The sequence below is a fragment of the Symphalangus syndactylus genome, chromosome 12 (genome assembly GCF_028878055.3).
Source record: "Symphalangus syndactylus isolate Jambi chromosome 12, NHGRI_mSymSyn1-v2.1_pri, whole genome shotgun sequence".
Lineage (NCBI taxonomy): Eukaryota > Metazoa > Chordata > Mammalia > Primates > Hylobatidae > Symphalangus > Symphalangus syndactylus.
In genome coordinates, this window is record NC_072441.2 from 139,997,941 (window position 1) to 140,023,011 (window position 25,071).

General features: G+C 43.7%; 1 protein-coding gene across 1 annotated transcript in view; it reads left to right on the plus strand.

Moving 5' to 3' along the window:
* The first annotated feature begins 8,109 nt into the window (after positions 1-8,109).
* The window catches only part of GNL2 (G protein nucleolar 2), a 29,674-nt gene continuing 12,712 nt past the window's right edge, over positions 8,110-25,071 (plus strand). Inside the window, 10 exon segments of the mRNA XM_055254655.2 lie at positions 8,110-8,307; positions 10,218-10,302; positions 11,256-11,350; positions 13,216-13,355; positions 16,592-16,776; positions 20,721-20,787; positions 21,718-21,876; positions 22,318-22,431; positions 23,097-23,279; positions 23,282-23,302. Of these exon segments, the coding sequence (XP_055110630.1) occupies positions 8,244-8,307; positions 10,218-10,302; positions 11,256-11,350; positions 13,216-13,355; positions 16,592-16,776; positions 20,721-20,787; positions 21,718-21,876; positions 22,318-22,431; positions 23,097-23,279; positions 23,282-23,302 (1,113 nt within the window). The 5' untranslated portion in view covers positions 8,110-8,243.

Here is a 25,071-nt window from a genome sequence, read left to right on the forward strand (position 1 = left end):
AGCCTTTTACTTGCATTGCTTCATTTAACCCTCAACACAGCCCTGTGAGGTGGATACCATTATTAGGCCCATTTTACAGATGAGGAAACTGAGACACAAAGAGGTAAAAGGATGTGACCAAGGACACACAGCTAATAAATAGTGAGGTCAGAATTGGACCCCAGGTAGTCTGGCTCAGCTACCACTTAGCTATTTGAAAACTTGCATTTTCCATGTGCTTTTCCATACCTTAGTACCATGATATGCAGCCTGGTGAGTGTCTCATTTATTGGCAGGAGGGGATTCTGAGGGTTGGATCATATGTGCTCACAAATAATGCTATAGGGCCTGCAAGGATATCCATCCATCCCTGCCTTGCCTCTCGAGCCCCTCATCAGCATGCATTGCTCACAAAGCTACTCAAGACCACCTGCCGGTGTGTGCCCCCATGCCCCGCTGCAGGGGCTGCCTCCAATGCACCTGAAGCTGCCCACCCTGGGCAGCTAAAGACCACGGTGCATCAGAACCATGCCGGGCAAGTGGACCGTCTCCTCTACTTTCTGTTGTGCTTTGCTTCAAGGTCACCAAAGTTGCTTTCACAAAGACTGTGGACAAAAGAGCCCTTTGGATTTCTGCCTGAAGCTCCCTTCTCCTTTGGCCTCAGGAAAAAAAAAAATAGTCCTGGGGGCTCAGCTAGGGGACTGACAGGTCAGTGCTGCTACCGTGAGATGTGCTTTTGTCCTCTAGCACCGGCTGTCTCCGTGAATTTTAAACCGCTGCAGAGAGCCCCCTGCTGGTCTATGAAAGCATCAGCTACATCAGGTGAGGAGTGGACCCTTCATTTGAATCCCCAGGGCAGAAAAAATGAAATATACCTCTATAGTGGGATGGACAATGTTCACTCTCAGAGAGCAATGGCAAATAGTCACTGAATGGCCAATTCCCTGTCTCTTCAATGATCAGAACACACACCAGTGCCCTAGCACAGGGGGTTGTAGGCAAGTGTTTTCTGTAAAGGGACAGGTAGTAAATATTTTAGGCTTCACAGGCCATATGTGGTCTGTCGTGGCTACTCATCTCTGCCTTTGTAGTGCAACGGCAGCCATAGACCATATGTAAACAAATGGTGTGGCTGTGAACCAATAAAACTTTATTTATGAACCCAGAAGTTTGAATTTCATCCAATTTTCACATGTTACAAAATATTATTCTTATTTTGAATTTGGTCAGTCATTTAAAAACATAAAGACCATTCTTAGCTTGTGGGCCACATAAAAACAGCAACTGGTGGGATTTGGCCTGTGGGCTGTACTTTGCCTACCCCTGCACTCAGAGATAAGCTACTTGGTTTGGTTCATGCCTTTCCTTGATACAGCAGAGTGGGGAGGACACAGCAAAACCTGAGTCCCCAGGTTCTGGGCACGGTGACTGGGCATCTTGGGGATTTCCCTAGCTCTAGCTAGAAGCAAAACTGCCAACTCTAAAGTCTCTCAGATAGACTTTTAAAGCATCTAGAAGGGGCTGGGCGCAGTGGCTCACGCCTGTAATCCCAGCACTTTGGGAAGCCGAGGTAGGTGGATCATTTGAGGTCAGGAGTTTGAGACCAGCCTGGCCAACATGGCGAAATCCTGTCACTACTGCAAATACAAAAATCAGCTGGGCATGGTGACAGGCACCTGTAATCCCAGCTACTCAGGAGGCTGAGGCAGGAGAATCGCTTGAACCTGGGAGGCAGAGGTTGCAGTGAGCCGAGATCGCACTACTGTGCTCCAGCCTGGATGACAGAGTGAGATTCCATCTCAAAACAAACAAACAAACAAACAACAACAATAAAAAAACCATCTGGCAGGGCGCGGTGGCTCACGCCTGTAATCCCAGCACTTTGGGAGGCCGAGGTGGGCAGATCACGAGATCAGGAGATCGAGACCATCCTGGCTAACACGGTGAAACCCCGTCTCTACTAAAAATACAAAAAATTAGCCGGGCGTGGTGGCGGGTGCCTGTAGTCCCAGCTACTCGGAGAGGCTGAGGCAGGAGAATGGCGTGAACTCGGGAGGCAGAGGTTGCAGTGAGCCCAGATTGTGCCACTGCACTCCAGCCTGGGCGACAGAGCCGGACTCCGTCTCAAAACAAAACAAAACAAAACATCTAGAAGATTCCTCCAACCTGGGTTGCACAGTGAGTAGGAAGGATTGCTTTTCCCAAAGGTGACGGAGTGATAGACTTATCTTTTTCTAACTGGGGCTCTAAAAAAGGAAACATAGCTAAAGGTTTTGACTAGTTCTTCCTCTGCTGCTTGAGAAGATATTCAACCTGACTTTCTTCCATATCTTTGCCTGAATCTCTATTTTAGAAATAAGATTTTGTTCCTAGTCTAGACAAAAGAGCAAGAGGGATGCAGGAGGTCAAGGAAAATCTCAGTGTCTTGCTGGGCAGAGGATGCCCTTAAGGCAGGACTGACCATCTGACAGACAGAGCTCCACTGATCTGTTGGTTTTAGATGGGAAGTTAACTTTTCAGATTCTTTAACGTGACATTATTCTACTGGAAACAAACCAAGGGACCTGGATAAAATTTTTTAAAAGTGTTTTCTTAAAGAAAAAGGAGGGAGGTAGGCAGGAGACAAGGGAGTAAAGAATTACGCAAAGATTTGGTCTAACGGCTTCAAAATCAAAAGGATCCCTGGACAGATAGATATCGAGTGTAATAGGAAACACACTGATCCTGGGGAGATGACTTAATATAGGCCCTCCAGCCTCCTCAGAGCTTAAACAATTACCTCCAATTTGGAATTACACTTTAAATTCCCACATCATTGTGTGTTCTGGATCCACTTCTCAGGACACGGCCCGCAGTCTTGAGTTATCTAAACCAAGCTGAAAATTAGAGGCCATTAATAGTATTTCATAAAAGTGCTTCTCAGATTTTCTTGAGCAGAATATGCCGAAGACCACAAGGGATTTGGTGATAGGAAAGAGCGAAATGCTTCTAGTTATTTTTCCAAAGCTTAATCTGGGGATCTTTTTGAAGAGCTCCTACCCAGCAGTGAGAGGCATGCCAAGACTAATACAGACTGTTTTTCCCACTTAGAAGTGGTGACCATAACGAAAAGTTTCTTGGGGTTCCCAGAGGTGAGTCTCCTAGCCATTTTTACAGCTAGCAAGCCCAACAGTTTGCTATATCCTTGTCCAAGAATTTCCCAGACATCCTAGACTGAAAACTGAGGGTAACTTGGCCTATGAAGCTCTAAGTTAATACACTTTTCTTTTCTTTTCCTTTTTTTTTTTTTTTTTTTTTTTTTGTGGCAGGGTCTCACTGTGTTGCCCAGGCTGGAGTGCACTGGTGTAAACCTTGGCTCACTGCAACCTCTGCCTCTCCGGCTCAAGCAATTCTTGTGCCTCACCCTCCCTAGTAGCTGGGTTTACAGGCGTGTGCCACCACGCCCGGTTAATTTTTGTATTTTTAGTAGAGATGGGGTTTCACCATGCTGGCCAGGCCAATCTCGAACTCCTGACCTCAGATGATCTGCCTGCCTTGGCCTCCCAAAGTGCTGAGATTACAGGCATGAGCCACCATGCCCAGCCGAACTTTACTTTTCTTATACTTGAATTTGCTCGTAAAACTGTTGAGTTGTATAACCAAGGACTCACTTTTTTTGTTTTCTGTCAATGAAACAAAACAACAAAACCCTGAAGATGTATATTCTGAGCCTTTCTCTGTTCTTCCAGAGTCCCAGAACCTAGCATTTGGGGACTAGGACTGTTTCATACTGGGCAGTGGCCATTTCAGGGGCCCAACTCTTGGCCTCAGCAGGCAGAGGTCAATGCATCATGGGCTTGCCAGAGGAGAGACACAAGAGGCCTAAAAAGAGCAGCTTCTGCTAGCAGTTCAACTGGGAAGTACAACTCAACAAGCTGGCACTAATTAAGAGCTAATGGCCTTACAAAGGAGCGTTGCCAAAGGATAACGACCCTCCAGCTGCAGCATAAATATCAAGGCATTTGGGGCAGAGCCAAGATATATATTTTCAGAGTGTATTAGACACTGCAGCAGCCTTCCTCACCCTGGCTCTGCTAAGAAGAACAAGATGATTTAAGATAGGTAGGAAAGAAGCTGGATCTTCCAGGGCTGCCTTCTGGTCAGCAGGTCAGAAAGCCTCTGAGTGACTCTTGGAAAAGACTTCACTTTTGTACATACAAGAATCACCTGAGGAGCTTGCTAAACTGTAGATTCTCTTGGCCCCACCCCCAAGATGGTCTGATTTTGGAAACTCTGGGATACAACCCAGGAATCTGCATTTTTATTTTATCTTATTTTATTTTATTTTATTTTATTATTTTTGAGACAGGATCTCACTCTGTCGCCCAGGCTGGAGTGCAGTGGCGCGATCTCACTGCAGCCTCCACTTCCCAGGCTCAAGCGATTCTCCAGCTTCAGCCTCCCAAGTACCTGGGACTACAGGTTTGAGCCACCACACCTGGCTAATTTTTGTATGTTTTGTAAAAACAAGGTTTTGCCATGTCACCCAGGCTGATCTCGAACTCCTGAGCTCAAGCGATCCACCTGCCTCTGCTTCCCAAAGTGCTGGGATTCCAGGCATGAGCCACCACGCCCAGCATTTTTAAACAGATCCCCCAAGTGATTCTGATGCTTGTGGTTCTCAGACCACACTTTGAAAAATGCTGCTTTAGAAGCTGCTGCTATTTGCCCATTAGACCCCAGTGACAAACTTTTTACAGAATGAAGATAAAAGTGAGGTCAGGGCTGGGCGCATTATAGCCATCATGCCTATAATCCCAGCACTTTGGGAGACTGAGGCAAGTGGATCACTTGAGGTCATGAGTTCAAGACCAGCCTGGCCAACATGGTGAAACCCCGTCTCTACTAAAAATACAACAATTAGCCGGGTGTCCTGGCGGGCGCCTGCAATCCCAGCTACTCGGGAGGCTGAGGCAGGAGAATTGCTTGAACCGACGAGGCATAAGTTGCAGTGAGCTGAGATCGCGCCATTGCACTCCAGCCTGGGTGACAGAGCAAGACTCTGTCTGAAAAAAATAAAAAAATAAGGTCAGGATTGTCTGCTTCCTGTGAAGACACCAGTCCAGAACATGGCATTTCCAGCCAGTCTCCATTAAGGTCTTCTCATTCACACAAACCTGAGGTTACCAGGAGTAACATTTGAGGGGATGAGTAGCTAACCTTGGATTTTGAGAAAAACAGAAAGCATCCCTGGCCGGTGCAGTGGCTCACGCCTGTAATCCCAGCACTTTGGGAGACCGAGGAGGGAAGACCTCGAGGTCAGGAAATCGAGACCAGCCTGGCCAACATGGTGAAACCCCGTCTCTACTAAAAATACAAAAATTAGCTGGGCATGGTGGCATGTGCCTGTAATCCCAGCTACTCGGGAGGCTGAGGCATGAGAATACCTTGAACCTGGGAGGCTGAGTTTGCAGTGAGCTGAGATCATGCCACTGCACTCCAGTCTGGTGACAGAGCAAGACTCCATCACAAAAAAAAAAAAGAAGAAGAAAAATAGAAAGCATCCCATCTGCATGATGTCTACCATGTCTGCGATGCTTTCATATACTGTAACTCATATGATGTTATTGCAGTCTTTCAGGGTCGTTAAGTTATTGCATCTGTTTTAAAGCTGAGGAACTGTAGACCTAGAGGTGTATCTTGCCTCTGCTAGTCGGCATGACATCAGAAAAGAGAGTGAAAAATAGTCACTGCATTACAATGCAGCAAGCAGGGCAGGCAAATCAAACCAGTAACTTAAGCTTGACCTACCTTGATCAGGCTTTTTATCTGCTGGTAGAATTGAAGTTGGTTGTCGAGATCGGCAAATGTTGTTGTAAAAGGATTGATGGGTCAGATTATAAAAATAGATGGAAAGTTTGTAAGATAAATGCAAGCAGAGTATGAGAACAGGAGAGAAACAACCCACCATATCATCTGGGAAAATGAAACTTCTTGGCAAGACTTCACAACAGCCTGATTCAAAATTTCATAATGAAATTATGTCTCTGATCAAAGCCTGAATGAGCTCATAGGCTGATTTTTGCCATCCGTGTTTATTCTGGTTTGCACCAACTTGAGGCATCAGAAACACATTAACTGAATCTTCTCTCTGGAAGGAGGCTATGGTATCCTTGTTTTGGGGATCAGAGGGACAGTGTGGGGTGGAAGGGGGCATCTTCACTGATCATGAAGTTTTTTCCAAATAGCTCTCAAAGCTTCCCTAACACAGGTCACAGTCAGGGCCTTCCCAGCAGAGTTGCATTTAATCTCATGATACTTGCCCTTGGGGCAATAAAAGCGAAGCTGGAGGGAGAGAAGGTATTTCCAGCTCCAGCCTATGACATGGCCTGCTTTTGCTCTAAAGAGAATGTTTTGGGGTTTGTTTCAAACTCAGAGAAATAAAGACTCAATCATCCCCTGCTCAATTAGAATACCTCACTTTATAACAAACTGTTTGTTTTTATGAAATGAGCTACACTGCATGAATCCACCCTTCCTCTTGCCTAACCATCTCTTCTTTGGCCTATCCAGAGGGTACAAAGATGGCCATTTCCTGACAATTTGAGGTACCAAAAAAGAGAGAGGGACCAGGCGAGGTGGCTCACACTTGTAATACCAGCACTTTGGGAGGCTGAGGCGGGTGGATCACCTGAGGTCAGGAGTTTGAGACCAGCCTGGCCAATGTGGTGAAACCCCGTCTCTACTAAAAATACAAAAATTAGCTGGGCATGCTACCGTGCACCTGTAATCCCAGCTACTTGGGAGGCTGAGGCAGGAGAATTGCTTGAACCTGGGAGGCGGAGGTTGCAGTGAGCCGAGACCGTGCCACTGCACTCCAGCCTGGGCAACAAGAGCGAGACTCCGTCTCAAAAAACAAAAACAAAAACAATAAACAAATTGTAAAAAGAGAGAGGGCTTCTTGGTTCAAACACTGGCATCTAGAGACTTTATTTTGGCTAGTAGAAACAGAAATCACTGGGTCTTAATGCCTTCCTTCACCCTCAAGGCAAGAGACATTCCCATCTACTCATTCTTTCGTTTAATGAATATTTTTTGAGTCCTTTGTTTCTGGTGCTGTTCAAGTCTTAAAGACACAGCAGTGAACAAATTTACAAGGTCCCTGCTTTTAAGAATCTTACATTCTAGTTTGGGGGAAGCAGCCAATAAACTTGTAAAAAAAAAAATTCAACTAGTGATAAATGCCCTGAAATAAATAAAACAGAATACTGTAACAGAATAACTGTGAAAGGGTGAAAGGTGGCTGATTTAGACAAATTAGACAGGAATGAGTTCTCACAGTAGGAAGCGTCACCTGATAAAATACAGAACGTACAGTTACATTTGAATTTCAGGCAAACGATGAATACTTTTTTAGTCTAAGTATTTTCCAGGCACTATTGGAGGCGTACTAAAGAAAGTATTCATTTTTTTCTCTGAAATTCTAATTTAATTTGGTGTCCTGTATTTCTATTTGCTAATTCTTGCAGGCCTACCAATAGGTGATATTTGAGCTGAGGATTGAATGACCAGCTATGCAAAGATTCTGGGAAAGAGTGATTCAGGCACAGAGAATATCCAGTGTAAATGTCAGAATAACCAGAGGGAGGGAGGTACACATGAGATTAGATAAATAGGCAGGGGCCAGATCACAGAATCCTGTAGGGATGGCAAAAAGTTTGAATCAATCTCTGTCTCTCTCTGTTTCTCCCTTCTCCCTTCCCCTACCTCTCATTCTAAGAGTGATGATAAGCCACTGGAGTTGTAAGGAAGAGGATGACACCTTCTAATGGATATTTGGCTGCTGTGTGGTCGGCAATTTTTGGAAGGACTTAAAAGACAAATTCAGAAGACAAACTTAAGCTTGTGCCACTGGCCTGGGAAGAAGCTTCTTTATTTGGAGGTGGACCCAACTGGGAGCTTTGGGCCGTGCGTTCAGGGTAACTAGGCGGTTGCTATGGAGGGGCAGCTTGGCGGTTGCTAGGGCTGGAGGGGGCTGGGGCTCCACGCAGGGCAACGCCTAGGCGGCTGGGGCGGGGGCGGAGCCAGGAGCGTGGTGGCGCGCGCCGCGCGTTCACAGGAAGTCGCTCTGGGACAGGGAGGGTCGCGAGCGGAAGTGACGTACGTCGTGCACACGTGGTGCGGCGTGGTTCACGCAGGTCACTTCGGCTGGGCTTGGGAACTTAATAAGTTTGTTTCCCCACGTAAGCCGGGCGTCGCACTCCGGTCCCGGTCTCGTCGCCAAGATGGTGAAGCCCAAGTACAAAGGACGGAGCACCATCAACCCGTCCAAGGCCAGCACAAACCCGGGTACAGGCGGCAGGGCTGATCGAGGGTGGAGCTTGGAGGAAGTATAGGGAAGGGCTCCGAGGAGCACTGGAGGGGAAGGAGGGTTACTCGGTTGGCATTGCTTAGAATGACTACGAGCGGGGTGGCTGTTGGGGATGAAAAGGGAAAAAGGAAAGCAATATTTGTGGTGGTTTCTTCTCAGGGGGGAACTGAGGAGGGCTCAGTGCACGCCTGGCAGGCCAAAGTGTAGTCAACTGGTCTGAATTCAAGGAAAGTGAACGAACACTCAGACCGACAGCCTTGGGTCCTCTCCAGTTGAGAGATGCAGAGAAAGTCAGATTAAAAATGGTGTAGTTTGACCCATCGGGCACTTTACACGTGATCATAATTGCCTGCCACCTTAGCTTTGACCTTTAAAATGAGAAAGGGATTGTAGTTTTGGCCCTTGGAATTATTCTGTCCGGTAAAGTGCTTAGAGAACCCTACAAAGAAGTCAGTATGATCATTGCAGTAAGGCTGTTTAGGAGATGGGTGTAAGTTTTGGCGAGGTTCCACCTGTAGGATTAACAAGACATCCTATGGGAGAGTTCCTTCCATTCAGATTTAATTAATAAAACTTTGTTTTAAAATATGGTTTAGAATTTTTGACAATTTTAATGCATGTTGAATGTTTATTCCGGATTGATAATAAATTATTCGCTTTGCACAGACTGGAGTCTCAGAATGTTAGATCCCAAAAGGCCCTTAGAGATTATGATTTTACAGGTGAAGAGACTGAATCAAAATACAGGAAGTGGCTTGTCATAATTGCAACAGTTAATGAGTAGTAGTAGAGCTGCCAGTTTATACTGTTAGAGACTGTTAGGAGAGCCAGTGGGCTGTGATTTCAGTCTGTCTTCTACTGCATCACTTCAGGACCAGACAGGTGATTTAAAGGGCTCCTGGCCAGGCGTGGTGGCTCACGCCTGTAATCCCAGCACTTTGGGAGGCCGAGGCAGGCTGGCCACCTGAGGTCAGGAGTTCAAGACCAGCCTGACCAACATGGTGAAACCCCCTCTCTACAAAAATACAAAAATTAGCCGGGCATGATGGCGGATGCCCGTAACCCCAGCTACTCCGGAGGCTGAGGCGGAAGAATTGCATGAACCGGGGAGGTGGAGGTTGTAGTGGGCTGAGATCGCGACACTGCACTCCAGCCTGGGTGACAGAGCAAGACTCCGTCTCAAAAAAAGTATAATAATAATAATAAATAAATAAATAAATAAATGGCTCCCAAAATGAGAAGCTAGGCTAGTATTACCCTGTTCATTTGTCCTTTTCTTTCTCTTTGAGATGTAAGGCAAGAATGGCTGTGTTGATTAAACAAAAATCAAACATTAAGAAAGTAAGAACACATATATCAAAATTATAGTCTCCATGGTGCCTTGCATGGAGCAGGCACTCAATATTTGTTAAACTGAGACACAGAGGTAGGTGTCTTCGTGGTTAAGACCATAGATGGTGATCAGATGCTCGTGTTCAAATTCTGGCTCTGCCATTTAGTAACAGTTTGACCTTGGGCAAGGTGTGTGACCACTGTGCCCCAGTTTCTCACTCTGCAGCATGGGGATAATATATCTATAGGATTATTGTATGGATTAAATGAGATGATGCCTATAATTTGGATAACATGGTGCCATCATAAGTGCTCAAAAATATTAGCTATTCTTCTCAAATACAATCCTATCGAAGATCAAAGATTGGGTCAGCTTTGTCATACCGTGTAGCTTCAAGTAATAATTATTGGAGCAACATATGGAGAAAGTAGAGATTTTTGTGGTTGGTGGCTTCTTACCTAATTTGGGTGAACTACTTGTTGCATTTTAAGCAATGACTTGTTGGTTATACTGGTTGGTTATCAAATAGTGCACTGTGTACTCTGCCTTTTGTAGATCGAGTGCAGGGAGCAGGAGGCCAAAACATGAGGGACCGGGCCACCATCCGGCGCCTGAATATGTATAGGCAAAAGGAGCGCAGGTGAGCACTGGGTGCTGTCATCCTTTCTCTTTTCCTTCATGCCCTTGACCGCTAGCTGAGACTGATGAAGCCTTTGCTGTTCTCACCCCCACTTCCTCCAAATAGGAGTTATATATTCTCAAATATAATTGTATATGAGTGTCTTTAGGAGAAAGTGTTAATTTTTGGGTAAGGGCATGGGTAGCTGGTGGTGAAATAGTGATGGTTTCACAATACTCAAAAGTAGAGGTCTTGTTTCTCACAGCCCTGACCTCCACAAATGGTGCATTAAATCTCAGAGTTAAATATGGCCAGATATAACAAAACCTACAGGACTGTAGTTAGGAAAGCCACCAGAAAATGTGTTTTTTAATGCCAAAATGTGGATCACGACATTGTGGCACTTGGACACTCATCAAAACTCCGAGTTCTGCTGAGGTAGCCTCTACCACAGGGATTTGCTGAGTGTGGCATTCCGCTAGCTGGTCTTAATTTGTTTGGTAATTAGATTCTCCATCTCCGTCTGTCCTAAAAGATGTGACTAAAATACAAATATCAAAGAACTTAATATGCATTAGTCATCTACTTTGCAGTTTGTTTTAGAATTTGGAATTCCAGTGTAAATCACCCTCTACTAGAAAAATTCATTTAAACCAGCCTTTGAATAATTACACAAAAAATTCAAGTATGTGGTTTTTTTTTTTAAGTAAACAGTAAACAGATTTTTTAAAACGTCACCATTAGTTGTTATTCATCTAGCAGAAATCATTACGTGCTCTGTTGCAAGAGGTTAAATGGCTTTTGGGCAATCTGTTTCAAATGTAGAAGTACTTTGTATTTACTGGATTTGGTATTTCATGATCATTTAAAACCAAAGTAAGAAGTCCTTTTGATGGAAAATATATTCTGTAAATCAAACTTTGCTGTTGCCATTCTTCTGTTGTCAACCAATATCTGTTCTTTCCTCAATTTAGGAACAGTCGTGGTAAAATAATTAAACCCCTGCAATATCAATCAACGGTGGCTTCTGGCACAGTGGCAAGAGTAGAGCCAAATATTAAATGGTTTGGTGAGTATTATCCCCTGTTACTTTGCTGTACAAAATGTATGCTGAGTGGAAACGGCTAGGATATTTAAATGTCTAAACAGCAGGAGTTTTTGGTGAGTGAAACTGTCAAGGATTATCTGAGAAAGGGATAAGAAAAATTACTGGGAAAAGTAGTGGTGGTCGATGTAATAAATAACTTCTTTTTGAAGAGCGCTCACCATTAGTAATTGTAATTGAACCCTCTTAAGCAGATAAGACCATCCTTAATGACTAGCATTCACACACCTTAGAATGCTCATCTTGATCTTTTCTGCTTTCCTGGAGAGACAGTGTTTGAGAGGTGGCCTCATAGGTGTTTGTGCATATATCCTGCAGGGTAAGTGCATTAGCCCGAAGTTCCTCTGAAACACTTGTTAATGGGGTTTTTATCTGAACTTGGGTGACAATGAAAGGGTCTCACTGTTGAACCTTCCAACAGTGAATAGAGTATCTTCAGTCTCAGGGTGATCACAGCTTCTTCCTTGGGAAACTCCCTGTCCCATTTCAGTCTGGGCTTTTAACTTTGCCGTTAGCCACTGGTAAATGTATGGGCACTTTAGATGATCAGACCCCAGTGTTTGCTTGGTGTTTGACCTCTGTCCTTGGGGGCAGATGGCAGCTACCTTTGAGTCTCTTATACTTTCGGTGGGATACTTCCTAAGAACTGCAACACAGAAAGGTGTCAAAGAAAACTGCAGAGAAGCATTTAGCATGGCTGCTGGGTACTGTGACTCCAGATTAGACTGCCTGGGTTTGAATTCTAGTTCTGTCATTTATGTGCCAGTGGGCAAGTTATTAAGTCTGTCTGTTCATCAGTTTTCTCATCCCTAACATGAGAATAAGATGAAACCTATCTCATAAGACTGTCATGGTAATCAAATGAGTAAATATAGGCAGGGCACAGTGGCTCACACCTGTAATCCCAACACTTTGGGAGGCCAAGGCTGGTGGATCACTTGAGGGTCAGGCATTCGGGACCAGCCTGGCCAACACAGTGAAACCCCCATCTCTACTAAATATACAAAAATTAGCCAGGCATCGTGGTGGGCACCTGTAATCCCAGCTACTTGCGAGGCTGGGGCAGGAGAATCCCTTGAGCCCGGGAGGCAGAGGTTGCAGTGAGCTGAGATTGTGCCACTGCACTCCAGCCTGGGTGACAGAATGAGACTCCGTCTCAAAAAAAAAAAAAAAAGGTAAATACATAAAGTGCTTAGAATAGTGCCTAGCAAATAGTAAATATAATATAAGCATTACTTGCTGCCATCATTACCACCTTGCAGTTTTGCATTTATGCTGCAGCATGCTGTTTAATTGAATGCTTTTCAGGGTCTCCCTCACAAGATGTTTTCCAGGTGGTGGTGCAGGGCTCTATCTTGTTCCCTTGCATGGACTCATTGGTTAATAGTCCCTCTGAATCCTCATAACCCTAAAAGTGGTAACTATGACTCAAGTTTCAGTGTTTCAAGATTCTCTGTCTATACTGTCTGATCAGCTGTGATTGGCTCCAAGTTTCTCTGCCAGATCTAGCAGGTAGTAGGACATTTGACAGATCTCAGTTCCATTCCACGCTATTTATTTCTCAGTTTCATTTAGTCAGGAAACTGGGCTTGGAAGACTATTGAAATCCTTTGTGGGTCTGGGTTTGTGGAATAGTTCATAGTGCGCAAGTGCAGGAGAGGCAGTTTTTTGGTTTTTTCCTCTTTTAAGTTTGAAAACAGCTCCAAGGGATGGATGGATCAGGTGCTTGGGTAAGTGAGGGTAATTTAAAATCTTGCCTTTCACCGTGTCAGTGGAAGGTGGATGCACAAATATTTATTAAGTGTCAACACTCTTTATTTGTAAAACAGGAAACACACGTGTGATTAAGCAGTCATCATTACAAAAATTTCAAGAGGAAATGGATACAGTTATGAAGGATCCATACAAAGTTGTCATGAAGCAAAGCAAGTTACCAATGTCTCTTCTCCATGATCGAGTCCGGCCTCATGTAAGATGTAGGATATCCCTGGTGATGGAATTTCTTGGGCAAACTCCATGCAGATCCCTCTCTAACATATTTGTCTTTTGTTTTTCCTTGGAAAATAGTGACTTTAATGTAGCAATGATGAACTTTCTAAGACCTCTCTTTTCACCTTTTCATGTTTAGTATGAGGTGCAGTAGTGTAGTGGATCAAAGCACAGGTTTTGGAGTTGAGACCTGAATTTTAATCCTTGCTCTATCCCTTCCTGTGCCTTTAGTTGGGTTTCTCCATGAACTTTAACTTCTTTGCCTTGAATGAATAGATAGGCCGGACACAGTGGCTCACGCCTGTAATCCCAGCACTTGGGAGGCCCAGGTGGGTGGATCACCTGAGGTCAGGAGTTTGAGACCAGCCTGACCAACAAGAAGAAACCCTGTCTCTACTAAAAATACAAAATTAGCCAGGTGTGGTGGTGCATACCTGTAATCTCAGCTACTCAGGAGAGGCTGAGGCAGGAGAATCGCTTGAACCCAGGAGGCAGAGATTGCGGTGAGCCAAGATCGTGCCATTGCACTCCATCCTGGGCAACAGGAGCGAAACTCCGTCTAAAAAAAAAGAAAGTATAGATAACCCACCTCCTTGGGTTATTGGCTATAGATGAAGCATCTGTAAAGCACTTGACCCATAGTGAGCACATAGCACACCTCCTAATAAGAGCTAAATTGATAACAGCTATTAGTAATATTTATTATTATTTATTTTGGTAGGCAAACTTGTTTTAAGTGGTAATTCCATCAAACTTTGGGACAGTGTAGAATTACGATTGAGTTGGTAGAACTTTGGTGTTGCGTACGTTCAGCTTTTGTGAGATCCTTGAGATTTTTTCTCAGCTGAAGGAAGGGGTGCTGGTCACATTGGTTGTCAATTGCTAAAATTTGAAGTACAGTAAGGATTCAATCTGGATTGAGTGGAATGAGTTTCACACAGAACAAAGAAAGAATGTGGTGTTTGTCTGCTCATTTTTACTTGCATTGAATAATAATTCCCAGAAATGTAGCCAGTACGTAAGCTTCAGTTCCAATATGAGGAGGGGAGAAAAACATTGACGTGCATATGTGGGTTAAGTAGTTCAGGCCGGGCGCCGTGGCTCACGCCTGTAATCCCAGCACTTTGGGAAGCCAAGACGGGCAGATCACGAGGTCAGGAGATTGAGACCATCCTGGCTAACACGTGAAACCCCGTCTCTACTAAAAATACAAAAAAACTTAGCTGGGCGTGGTGGCGGGCGCCTGTAGTCCCACCTACTCGGGAGGCTGAGGCAGGAGAATGGCGTGAACCCGGGAGGTGGAGCTTGCAGTGAGCCGAGATTGCGCCACTGCACTCCAGCCCGGGCGACAGAGCAAGTCTCCGTCTCAAAAAAATAAATAAATAAATAAATAATAAAAATAAAATAGTTCAAAGAAAAGTGTTTATTTGCAGAACAAAATAAAAACCAAGGCCTGGTTATTGCCTCAGGTTTTGTCAGTTATGTTTTGTTTTATGATGCACTAGAAGAATGGCACCTATTAGTGGAATGACTGTTTTCTTTCAGGGGAACACATGAGTGTAATTCGTGAACCACAGACAAGTTGCTCATTTCCCTTGTTCTCTTTGTCTGTTCTCCCTAAAGCTATCTTTTAAGCAACTGTTGAATCCTGTTTATGAGAAGAACAGAGAGGTTCTATGATGGATTTATTGCTTTGTTGCCTGTTCTTGCTGTCAGTGCTTCTAAAATTCAGTGTTTAAATATCTGGTATGTAGAATGAAGGGTCTGCAGTTGCACCAGTCAGCTTCTTTGTTGATGCAGAAAGCTGCTCAGAGTAATTGATGAGTTTGCTGCTTTGGCCTTGAAAAACCTTACCTATTTTATTTTAGTGTGATATCTATTACTTATAAAATCTAATTCTGAGATTATTTTGCACAGTGGAGTTAGATCAGATACGCATATTCATCTATATGTGTTTTAGAACTGTTATTTCTGTAGCAATACAGTAAGAGTACTGTAACTTTGCATATGTGCTTTATTATATACTGTATATTACTGTGTTATACTTACTAATGTGTAGGTTTATAGACATAAAGCCTTGTGTACTGTAACTTATAGGTTAAGAGATTTTGAAGGATAATTTTGGTCACAGTTGATTTTACCCAGTGACATTAGAACCTATTTCCCATGTAAAATGAGCTGCTTCTGTTTGGGGATGCTCCTGAGTGGAACGTAGTGACTAAAACTAAACTGAGTTGTGGGTTAGGGCATCTGAGAAAATGATAGTAGTTTAAGGATCTTTAGAAGTTGGAAGAGGGGATCTGTTAAAGTTCAGAAACCATGGGGGCTGCTGCATCATCCTCACAGCTTTTGGTAGTGGTGCTTACGGAGGAGCTTGTACTAGGGGGAAAAGGGTGATTTTTTTTTTTTTTTTTTTTGATATTGTCTGCCGGCTGTTAACTAACATTCTGTTATGTGACAGATCCTAACTCAAACTTTGACATTTATCTTGCTTCAGAAATTCCTATGCCTGTAACTCCTTTACAGGCACATCAAGTTCTAGTTAGTATCAGGTTCCTTTTATCACATCTAAACTATTATTTTGGACTTTTGCTAGATGTTTTTCATCTGAAGACTTGCCATGTGCATTTAATAAAAACGTTACCTAAATTAGGGAAAATGTTATCTGAAACTAAAATGCGTCTTACAAAACAAGCAATTCCTTTGAGCCGTGAAAGAAATTAACTTCCAAGAAAAAGTTGGCATTTACAGTTGGTTTAAAAAAAACCCACAAATTTGAGTATGATTGTCCTTGACAGAATCTATGAATTTGGCAAATTTTATGCACTTGTTTGAAAGCTATAAAAAATGGTGGAAAAGATTAATTTTCACCACTGTAGCCTTAATTACATTTGACTGAAGTTTATGATAAATGAAATAAAGCAGAGTTTTTGGCAAGTTTTTGTACAACTATTCATATTTACTTTGATTATTTGTATTACTTTTGTATTTCTCCAAGGAAGCTTATAGAACTTTAGAATAAGGGAACCAGTGTTTGTGCCATTTCAACAAGTATTTCTGATTTGAAACCAGACTGAAACCATGTTCTTATAGATTTGGGTATGGGTCGAACCTTGGAAAAATAAAATCAGAAAGTCTTTCCTAGGTGGGTGTTTAGCTTTTTGCTCTTCCTCAGTGCTTTTCTTAGTTTTATCTGTTCTTCTCCTTTCTCTTCAGAACTTGAAGGTGCACATTCTTGATACTGAAAGTTTTGAAACTACATTTGGCCCTAAGTCACAGAGGAAGCGACCAAACTTATTTGCAAGTGATATGCAGTCTCTTATCGAAAATGCTGAAATGTCCACTGAGAGCTATGACCAGGGCAAGGATCGTGATTTGGTAACTGAAGACACTGGTGTGAGGTACAGTTTTTTTTTGTTTGTTTGTTTGTTTGTTTGTTTGTTTGTTTTGAGATGGAGTCTCGCTTTGTCACCCAGGCTGGAATGCAGTAGTGTGATCTCGGCCCACTGCAACCTCCGCTTCCGAGGTTCAAGCAATTCTCCTGCCTCAGCCTTTCGAGTAGCTGGGACTATGGGTGGGTGCCTCCATGCCTGGCTAATTTTTTGTATTTTAGTAGAGACAAGGTTTCACCATCTTGCCCAGCCTAGTCTTGAACTCGTGAGCTCAGGCAATCCACACTCCTTGGCCTCCCAAAGTGCTAGAATTACAGGTGTGAGCCACTGCGCGTGGCCGAGGTACAGTTTTGAAGTTCGTGCAAGTCTCGTCATTTGCTCTTCTGCAACAAAACATTTTCTTTCAACTTATTTTGCCTGTGTGAAGCTCAGTGCTTTAACTCATATATGGAGTTATCTTCTTCCCTCAGACTGGAGACATTGGTGAAATTGGGGCTAGACTGAAGATGTCTAAGGTGGCTTGATTGACAAAGGTCTCTCCTCATCCCCAAAATAAATAACATTTTTTCATTTATAATAGTAATTCACCAGTCATAGACAAATTAGGAAATATAGTTACATTGGAAAATGCAACAAAAAGAACATAACTCATTGTCCCATTGCAGATATTAAGCATTGTTAATGCCTCTGTGAATATCAGGGCTTCCTTAACTGGAGGTCTCTGAGTTCATGGATGGCCTGTAAGGTTTCTTTGACTCTTTGAAGAAAATGTGGAAAATTTGTGAGCATAGATAAAGGCAGTAGGGTTTTGTGTTTTTTGTTTTTGTTTTGGGGAGGAGGAGGAGGAGAGGAAGTATCTATAATCATATTCTCGTAGGGCTCCATACTCAAAAGGAGAATCAGTCACTGGCTGGCTGCAGTGGCTCACCTGTAATACTAGTTTTTTGGGAGGCTGAGGCAGGAAGATCGCTTGAGCACAGGAGTTTGAGACCAGCCTGGGCAACACAGCGAGACCTTGTCTCTACAAGAAATAAAAAATTGGCTGGGCATAGTGATGTGCACCTGTAGTCCCAGCTACTCAGAATGCTGAGGTGGGAGAATCACTGGAGTTTGAGGCTGCAGTAAGCTGTGATTATCAGGAATATATTTCTATGTCAGTACATAATCAACAATAATACTTATTGTCAGAGTAGTATTTTGTTTGTTATGGCCAGTCTCATTGTTGGACATTTATACTGTGTATAGTGTTTCCTTATGGTGAACAACGCAAGGATGAAGCATCAATGTGACCGCATCTTTTTCATCCTTAATTATTCCCCAAAGATAAATTCTTACGGAGCAAAGCATGATATCAAAAGGTATGCATGCTTTTTGATAGGCAGCTGCCACATTGCTCTTGAGAAAGGGTTTAATTTCATTTCCCTTGGGCAGTGCTAGAAGGCTGTCATTCTCCGTCCATCTCATGTCTCTTAAATGAAGTGGAGGTTTTGCTGTCTTAGTGAAGAGGCATTGTCCTTTGACTGCATCAGTGTTATTACCTCATTGCTGTTGTCAGCCCATCTTCAAAAACTGGGCCACCTAGAGATAAAATGTCAAGCCATTTGAGGCCAAGCAAAAAGAGGCAGTGAGTTCATTTATTTATTCTTAGAATTATTTGAACTTTCGTTGGCTTTGTATTCTGCCGATTTGAATTTTTCCTCCCGCAACGGGCATAGTAGGTAATGCAGTAAAGACAAAACTAGTTTTGTTTACCTTGGGTAAATGTCCTTGAGACTAGTAAATAAACAGATTCTAAACCTTATCAGAAAAATACTGCTTTATGTGGGAGCTATGGAGTATATGTTGTGATTCAGGTCCTGCCAATTCCATTTTATAATTCTCTGTGACATATTGCCTAATTCAGTCATGCTTTTTTTTAGTTTAATGTTTTATTGTGGTAAAATATATGTAACAAAAAATGTGGCCAGACGCAGTGACTCACGCATGTAATGCTAGCACTTCGGGAGGCTGAGGCGGGCGGATCACCTGAGGTCAGTAGTTCGAGACCAGCCTGACCAACATGGTGAAACCCAGTCCCTACTAAAAATACAAAAATTAGCTGGACATGGAGGCGCACACCTGTAGTACCAGCTACTCGGGAGGCTGAGGCTGGGGAATCGCTTGAACCTGGGAGGCGGAGGTTGCAGTGAGCCGAGATTGCACCACCGCATTCCAGCCTGGGCGACAGAGCGAGACTCCGTCTCAAAAAAAAAAAAAAAGTACTTTTCTAACCATTTGATGTGATCTCGGCTCACTGCAATCTCTGCCTCTCGGGTTCAAGCGATTCTCCAGCCTCAGCCTCCTGAGTAGCTGGGATTACAGGTGCTCGCCACCAAGTCTGGCTAATTTTTTTGTATTTTTAGTAGAGACAGGGTTTCACCATGTTGGTCAGGCTGGTCTCAAACTCCTGGCCTTGTGATCCACTGCCTCAGCCTCCCAAAGTGCTGAGATTACAAGTGTGAGCCACTGCGCCCAGCTCTTCTAACCATTTCCAAGTGTACAGTTTAGTGGCACTAAGTTCATTTACGTTGTTGTGCAATCATCGCAGCTATCCATCTCCAGAACTTTTTCATCATCCCAAACTGAAACCCTGTACCCATTTAACACTAATGGTCCGTTTCCCCTCTCCCCCCAGCCCCTGATAACAACATTCTACTTTCTGTCTCTCATGAATTTGACTGGTTTAGGTGCCTAATATAAGTGGAATCATACAGTATTTGTCCTTTTGTGTCTGGCTTATTTCACTTAGCATAATGTCTTTAAGGTTCATTCGTGGCCGGGCGCGGTGGCTCACGCTTGTAATCCCAGCACTTTGGGAGGCCGAGGCGGGCGAATCACGAGGTCAGGAGATCGAGGCCACGGTGAAACCCCGTCTCTACTAAAAATACAAAAAAATTAGCCGGGCGTGGTGGCGGGCACCTGTAGTCCCAGCTACTCGGAGAGGCTGAGGCAGGAGAATGGCGTGAACCTGGGAGGCGGAGCTTACGGTGAGCCGAGATTGCGCCACTGCACTCCAGCCTGGGCGACAGAGCGAGACTCTGTCTCAAAAAAAAAAAAAGGTTCATTTGTGTTGTAGCATGTGTCAGAATTTTCTTCTTTTTTTTTTTTTAATTAATTATTTTTTGAGACAGGGTCTTGCTCTGTCACCCAGGCTGGAGCAGTAGCCTGCTCACGGCTCACTACAGCCTCAACCTCCTGGGCTCAAGTTCTCCCATCCCAGTCTCCCCAGTAGCTGGGACTACAGGCATGCACCTCTGTGCCCAGCTAATTTTTGTATTTTTTGTGGAGATGGGGTTTTGCCATGTTGCCCAGGCTGGTCTCGAACTCCTGGGCTCAAGCAGTCTGTCCTCCTTGGCCTCCCAAAGTGCTGGTATTACAAGTGTGAGCCACTGAGCCAGCTGGAATTTCCTTCTTTTTTAAAGTTGAATGCTATCTTGTGTATGTATGTGCCACATTGTGTTTATCCATTTATTTGTTGACAGACATTTGGGCACACTTTTTATTTATTTATTTTTTTTGAGACGGAGTCTCACTCTGTCGCCCAGGCTGGAGTGCAGTGGCGCAATCTCGGCTCACCGTAAGCTCCGCCTCCCGGGTTCACGCCATTCTCCTGCCTCAGCCTCTCTGAGTAGCTGGGACTACAGGCGCCCGCCACCACGCCCGGCTAATTTTTTGTATTTTTAGTAGAGACGGGGTTTCACCGTGGTCTCGATCTCCTGACCTCGTGATCCGCCTGCCTCGGCCTCCCAAAGTGCTGGGATTACAAGCGTGAGCCACCGCGCCCGGCCTGGGCACACTTTTTAAATTCAGTTTGTTTCTGGTCCATCTCCAACTGGGTTTGATACTGTACCCTAAAGCATCCTTTTAGTCTTGATGGTGCTTCAGTTGCTCATTTGGGGTGCTTTCTTATTCAGAAATGAAGCTCAAGAGGAGATCTATAAAAAGGGACAGTCCAAAAGAATATGGGGTGAGCTTTACAAGGTAAGACTCCTAAATTCTCTCCCATTGAGTGGTTCCTTGGGCTTTCATGATTTCGTAGAAGAAAACTAATTTTGATATATTGAAGCTCTGTTGCCCAGAGTACAGGCACCACTGCCTGTTCCATCCTCTTCCTCCTACAGAGAAACTCGGAAGACGTACTACCATTGATCTAGGTAACTGCATTTTTTAAAGTACTTGTATCAGAGTAACAGCTATCTTTTATTATACACTCATATATTTATTACCTGTCAGTATTTTTTAAGATTTCCTGCCAAATTTATCATTCCTAGTTAAAGTCACGTGCAACATTTTAAGTTATTTAGTCCACCCCTCCCCTTTTATCGATGAGGACTCCTGTCTAGAAAGGTTTAATGCTGTACCTAGCTCGACTAGCTTGTGAGTGAAGGAGGCTTTGTATATCTTGATTTCTGATCCCGTGATCTTTAACTGGCAGAGGTTTATGTCCATGCACTAATAATAACCTTCAGAAGAAAAATTTTCAAGTATAATCACGTAATTAAATAGTAGCATGATAGGAAACTAGTACCGTGAAGGCAAGCTAAACTTTGTAGTTTTTTGTGAAATACACAAAACCTATAGTATTACAAACTTAAAGATAATATTACAAACTTAAAGAAGTCTAAGAAGTAAATGATTTAGTTCAATAATCCGTAGTAGTTAGGAAATAAGTTGAGTTTCATCTAAGCTAGTTTTCCTGTTTTAAATTCAGCAGGTTTCAAAAGCCACAGGATGAAAAACCTGTTGAATTCTGATCACTGGGCCTTGAGATTAGCTACAACCAACTCTGCCCAGAGACTGTTTTGAAGTTGTCTCTAAATATTATTATTTTATTTTTCCCAGACTCTGTTAAATGTCATCCCTCTTTTATTTGTACCGTAGCAAACCATTTTTGCCTCTGTGACTTTTCAGGTGATAGATTCATCAGATGTTGTAGTTCAAGTTCTTGATGCTAGAGATCCAATGGGTACTCGTTCCCCTCACATTGAAACTTACCTGAAGAAGGAAAAACCTTGGAAACACCTCATTTTTGTACTTAACAAATGTGACCTTGTTCCAACCTGGGCAACAGTAAGTACAACTACTAAACCAGAATAGACTATTAAGACATCTGTTAATAAGTCAGTTGTAGGGCTTTTAGGCTAAAGTGTTGTCCTGCTGAGATGGTAGTAAGGGGAGTGCTCTCGTTGGAAACGCGAAAGTGTGCTCATTGATGGTGGGCGGAGGCACCAGGAGACGGCTGCTGAGGCCACTGCCTGCTTCACATTATGCTCCATTAATTGCATTTGGTAACAATGAAGACATTTTTTGGAATATTGTTTTGTATTTATAAGACAGAAGAGCAAAGCATTAACCATTATACTTGGAAAAAACATTTCAAAGAATTATAGCTAACATTTTCCTTAGACAACAGTATATTTGAAACAATTCTGTAATTCAAGCTCTGATTCTTCCACATAATGTAAATAAATGAACTGCAGTTTACCAAAATGTTTTCATCTCTCCCTCTAGAAACGGTGGGTTGCTGCCCTCTCCCAGGATTATCCAACACTTGCTTTCCATGCAAGCCTTACTAACCCATTTGGCAAGGGAGCATTCATTCAGCTTCTGCGGCAGTTTGGAAAGGTATTGAGCCCTGATCTGTTTCTCCTGGAGTTGTGTAGCTGTGAGTTGGTGTAAGAACCTCTTGCCATGGCATAGCAGAAAGTTACCAACTTCTTAGCTGGACTGTAGTCCTAGCTACTCAGGACGCTGAGGCAGGAGGATTGCTGGAGCCCAGGAGATCAAGGCTACAGTGAGCTGTGATGGCACCACTGCACTCCAGCCTGGGTGACAGAGCAAAACCCTGCCTCTAAAAAAAAAAGAAGATGTGGCCGGACGTGATGGCTCACACCTGTAATCCCAGCACTTTGGGAGGCCAAGGCAGGCAGATCACAAGGTCAGGAGTTTGAGACCAGCCTGGCCAATATGGCGAAACCCCGTCTCTGCTAAAAATACAAAAATTGGCCAGGCATGGTGGCACGCACCTGTAGTCCCAGCTACTCGGGAGGCTGAGGCAGGAGAATCGCTTGAACCTGGGAGGCGGAGCTTGCAGTGAGCCGAGATTGCGCCACTGCACCCCAGCCTGGGCAACAGAGCAAGACTCCATCTCAAAAAAAAAAAAAGAAGATGTAAAAACTCCAAAGATGTAAAAACTCACAGAGCATCAGGATTATAAGAGATTCTGAAGTGTTTTCTTGCTCAGCCTTTGCCCCTATTCCTGACCAGTGTTGCTTCCATTTCTGCCGCAGCCCTGGCACCTGACGTTCCGCACTCTGCTAGCCTTTGCAGGCCTGCTGTGCCTCCTCTGCCCATGGAGCCCATGCAGCTTCTATCTCCTCTGGTTGGAGAGGGCCCTGCCAAAATTCAAGCTTCAGATCCCTGGTCAGACGTCAGCTCCTGAGGGAAGCCCTGGAACCAGACCACCCTATCAAATGTTCTTAAAGCTTCATGCTCTGTACCTGTCATTTTGAATTTATATATTTAGTTAATTCTACCTGGCTTCTAACAAAAGACACATGTCTGCTGTCCCACCCTTCCCCACTTTACAGAAGCAAATGCTTCCAATAGCCATTAGTTCTGTTATTTTCCTCCGTATTTTTACTACACGCTTATGATTTTACTTTCTTGATCTGTGCCCACCCCTCACCCCCAGTTTAAGATGCTCATTAATTTCTTACTATGGAAAATGAGGATTTGCTATCTTACAGCCACCCTCTCTCTGTATGTACTTCCCCCGGTATTGTTAGATGCCAGTGTTGGGTTACAGTATTATTCATTCAGTGTTGGTTGGTTGGTGGTGTTGTTTTAATTTGGAAAGGAGAACTTTATTTCTCATAAAGGGTTGCAGCCTGCAGGGTGGCCACTCTAACAGGCTGGGAAGAGTAGCCTTGGCCATTCAGTCTTTACATTGTCATGGCTGTAAAATATTAGTCACAGCTGATCCACATGGTGTGCTATGAGTATAATTCCTTTCTGATGGAAGCTTTTATTTTCGCCAGTGTTACTTTGCTGTGTTCTGTTTGTATCTGTCACTATCACACTAGCAGATTCTCTGATACAGTGGGAACTGTCAGAGCTTCCAGGCAGCACAGGTAGTTCCCTTCAGTGGCCAGCACTTCGTCCTCCGCAGGGCTGGCCACTCTCCAGGCTGCTGCAGCGTCGTCTTTCTGGGATTTCCTTTCACTGTCATCCAGAGAATTCCCATGGCTCTTTTCCTGTATGGGACCTCTTATTTATAGGACCTCTTTTTGTCTTTTCTGGTTTACTCCTTTCTTTCGATGGGACATATTTTCCAAAAGTTTCCTGAGAAGGAATACTTGGAAAGAACATTTTTTTGAGATACGCCTTGCATTCTGAAAATATCTTTATTAACATCTTTATTCTACCCTTTATGCTGTTTTTCCTCAGAATACTGAAGTTACCACTGCACTGTCTTCTGACTTCTGAGGAATCTGAGGCCATTCTGACCTCTGATACTTTGTGTGGCTGTGATTTCTTATTTTGAGACAGGGTCTTGCTTCGTCACCCAGGCTGGAGTGCGGTGGCGCAACCATAGCTCACTGTAACCTCAAACTCCTAGGCCCAAGCAATCCTCCTGCCTCGTTTTGGCCTCCTGAAGTGCTGGGATTACAGGTGTGTGCCACCACGCCCAGCGGATCTTTTCTTATTTTAAAATTTAAAATTTCTCTTGTTCTAAAATTTCACAGTGATGTGTCTTGAAAAGTGGGCCTTTTATTGCTCAGTGAGCTTGGCATTTGATGAGACTTTAGTCTGATATTGTCTTACATTATTTCTTTGAAATTTTCTTTCCTCCCTAAGTTGTCTGTATTCTTGTTCAGAAATTTGCTTTTACCTCCTGGTTTAATTCTTGATTTATATTTTCTTTTTTTTTTTTTTTTTTTTTTGAGACAGAGTCTCACTCCGTCACCAGGCTAGAGTGCAGTGGTGTGATCTCAGCTCACTGCAGCCTCCGCCTCCCGGGTTTAAGCGATTCTCCTGCCTCAGCCTCCCGAGTAGCTGGGACTACAGGCACATGCCATGACGCCTAGCTAATTTTTGTATTTTTAGTAGAGACAGGCTTTCACCATGTTAGCCAGGATGGTCTTGATCTCTTGACCTCATGATCTGCCCGCTTCAACCCCACAAAGTGTTGAGATTACAGGCGTGAGCCACCGCATCTGGCCTATATTTTTTTTCTTTTGGTACATATATGACATTTTCCTC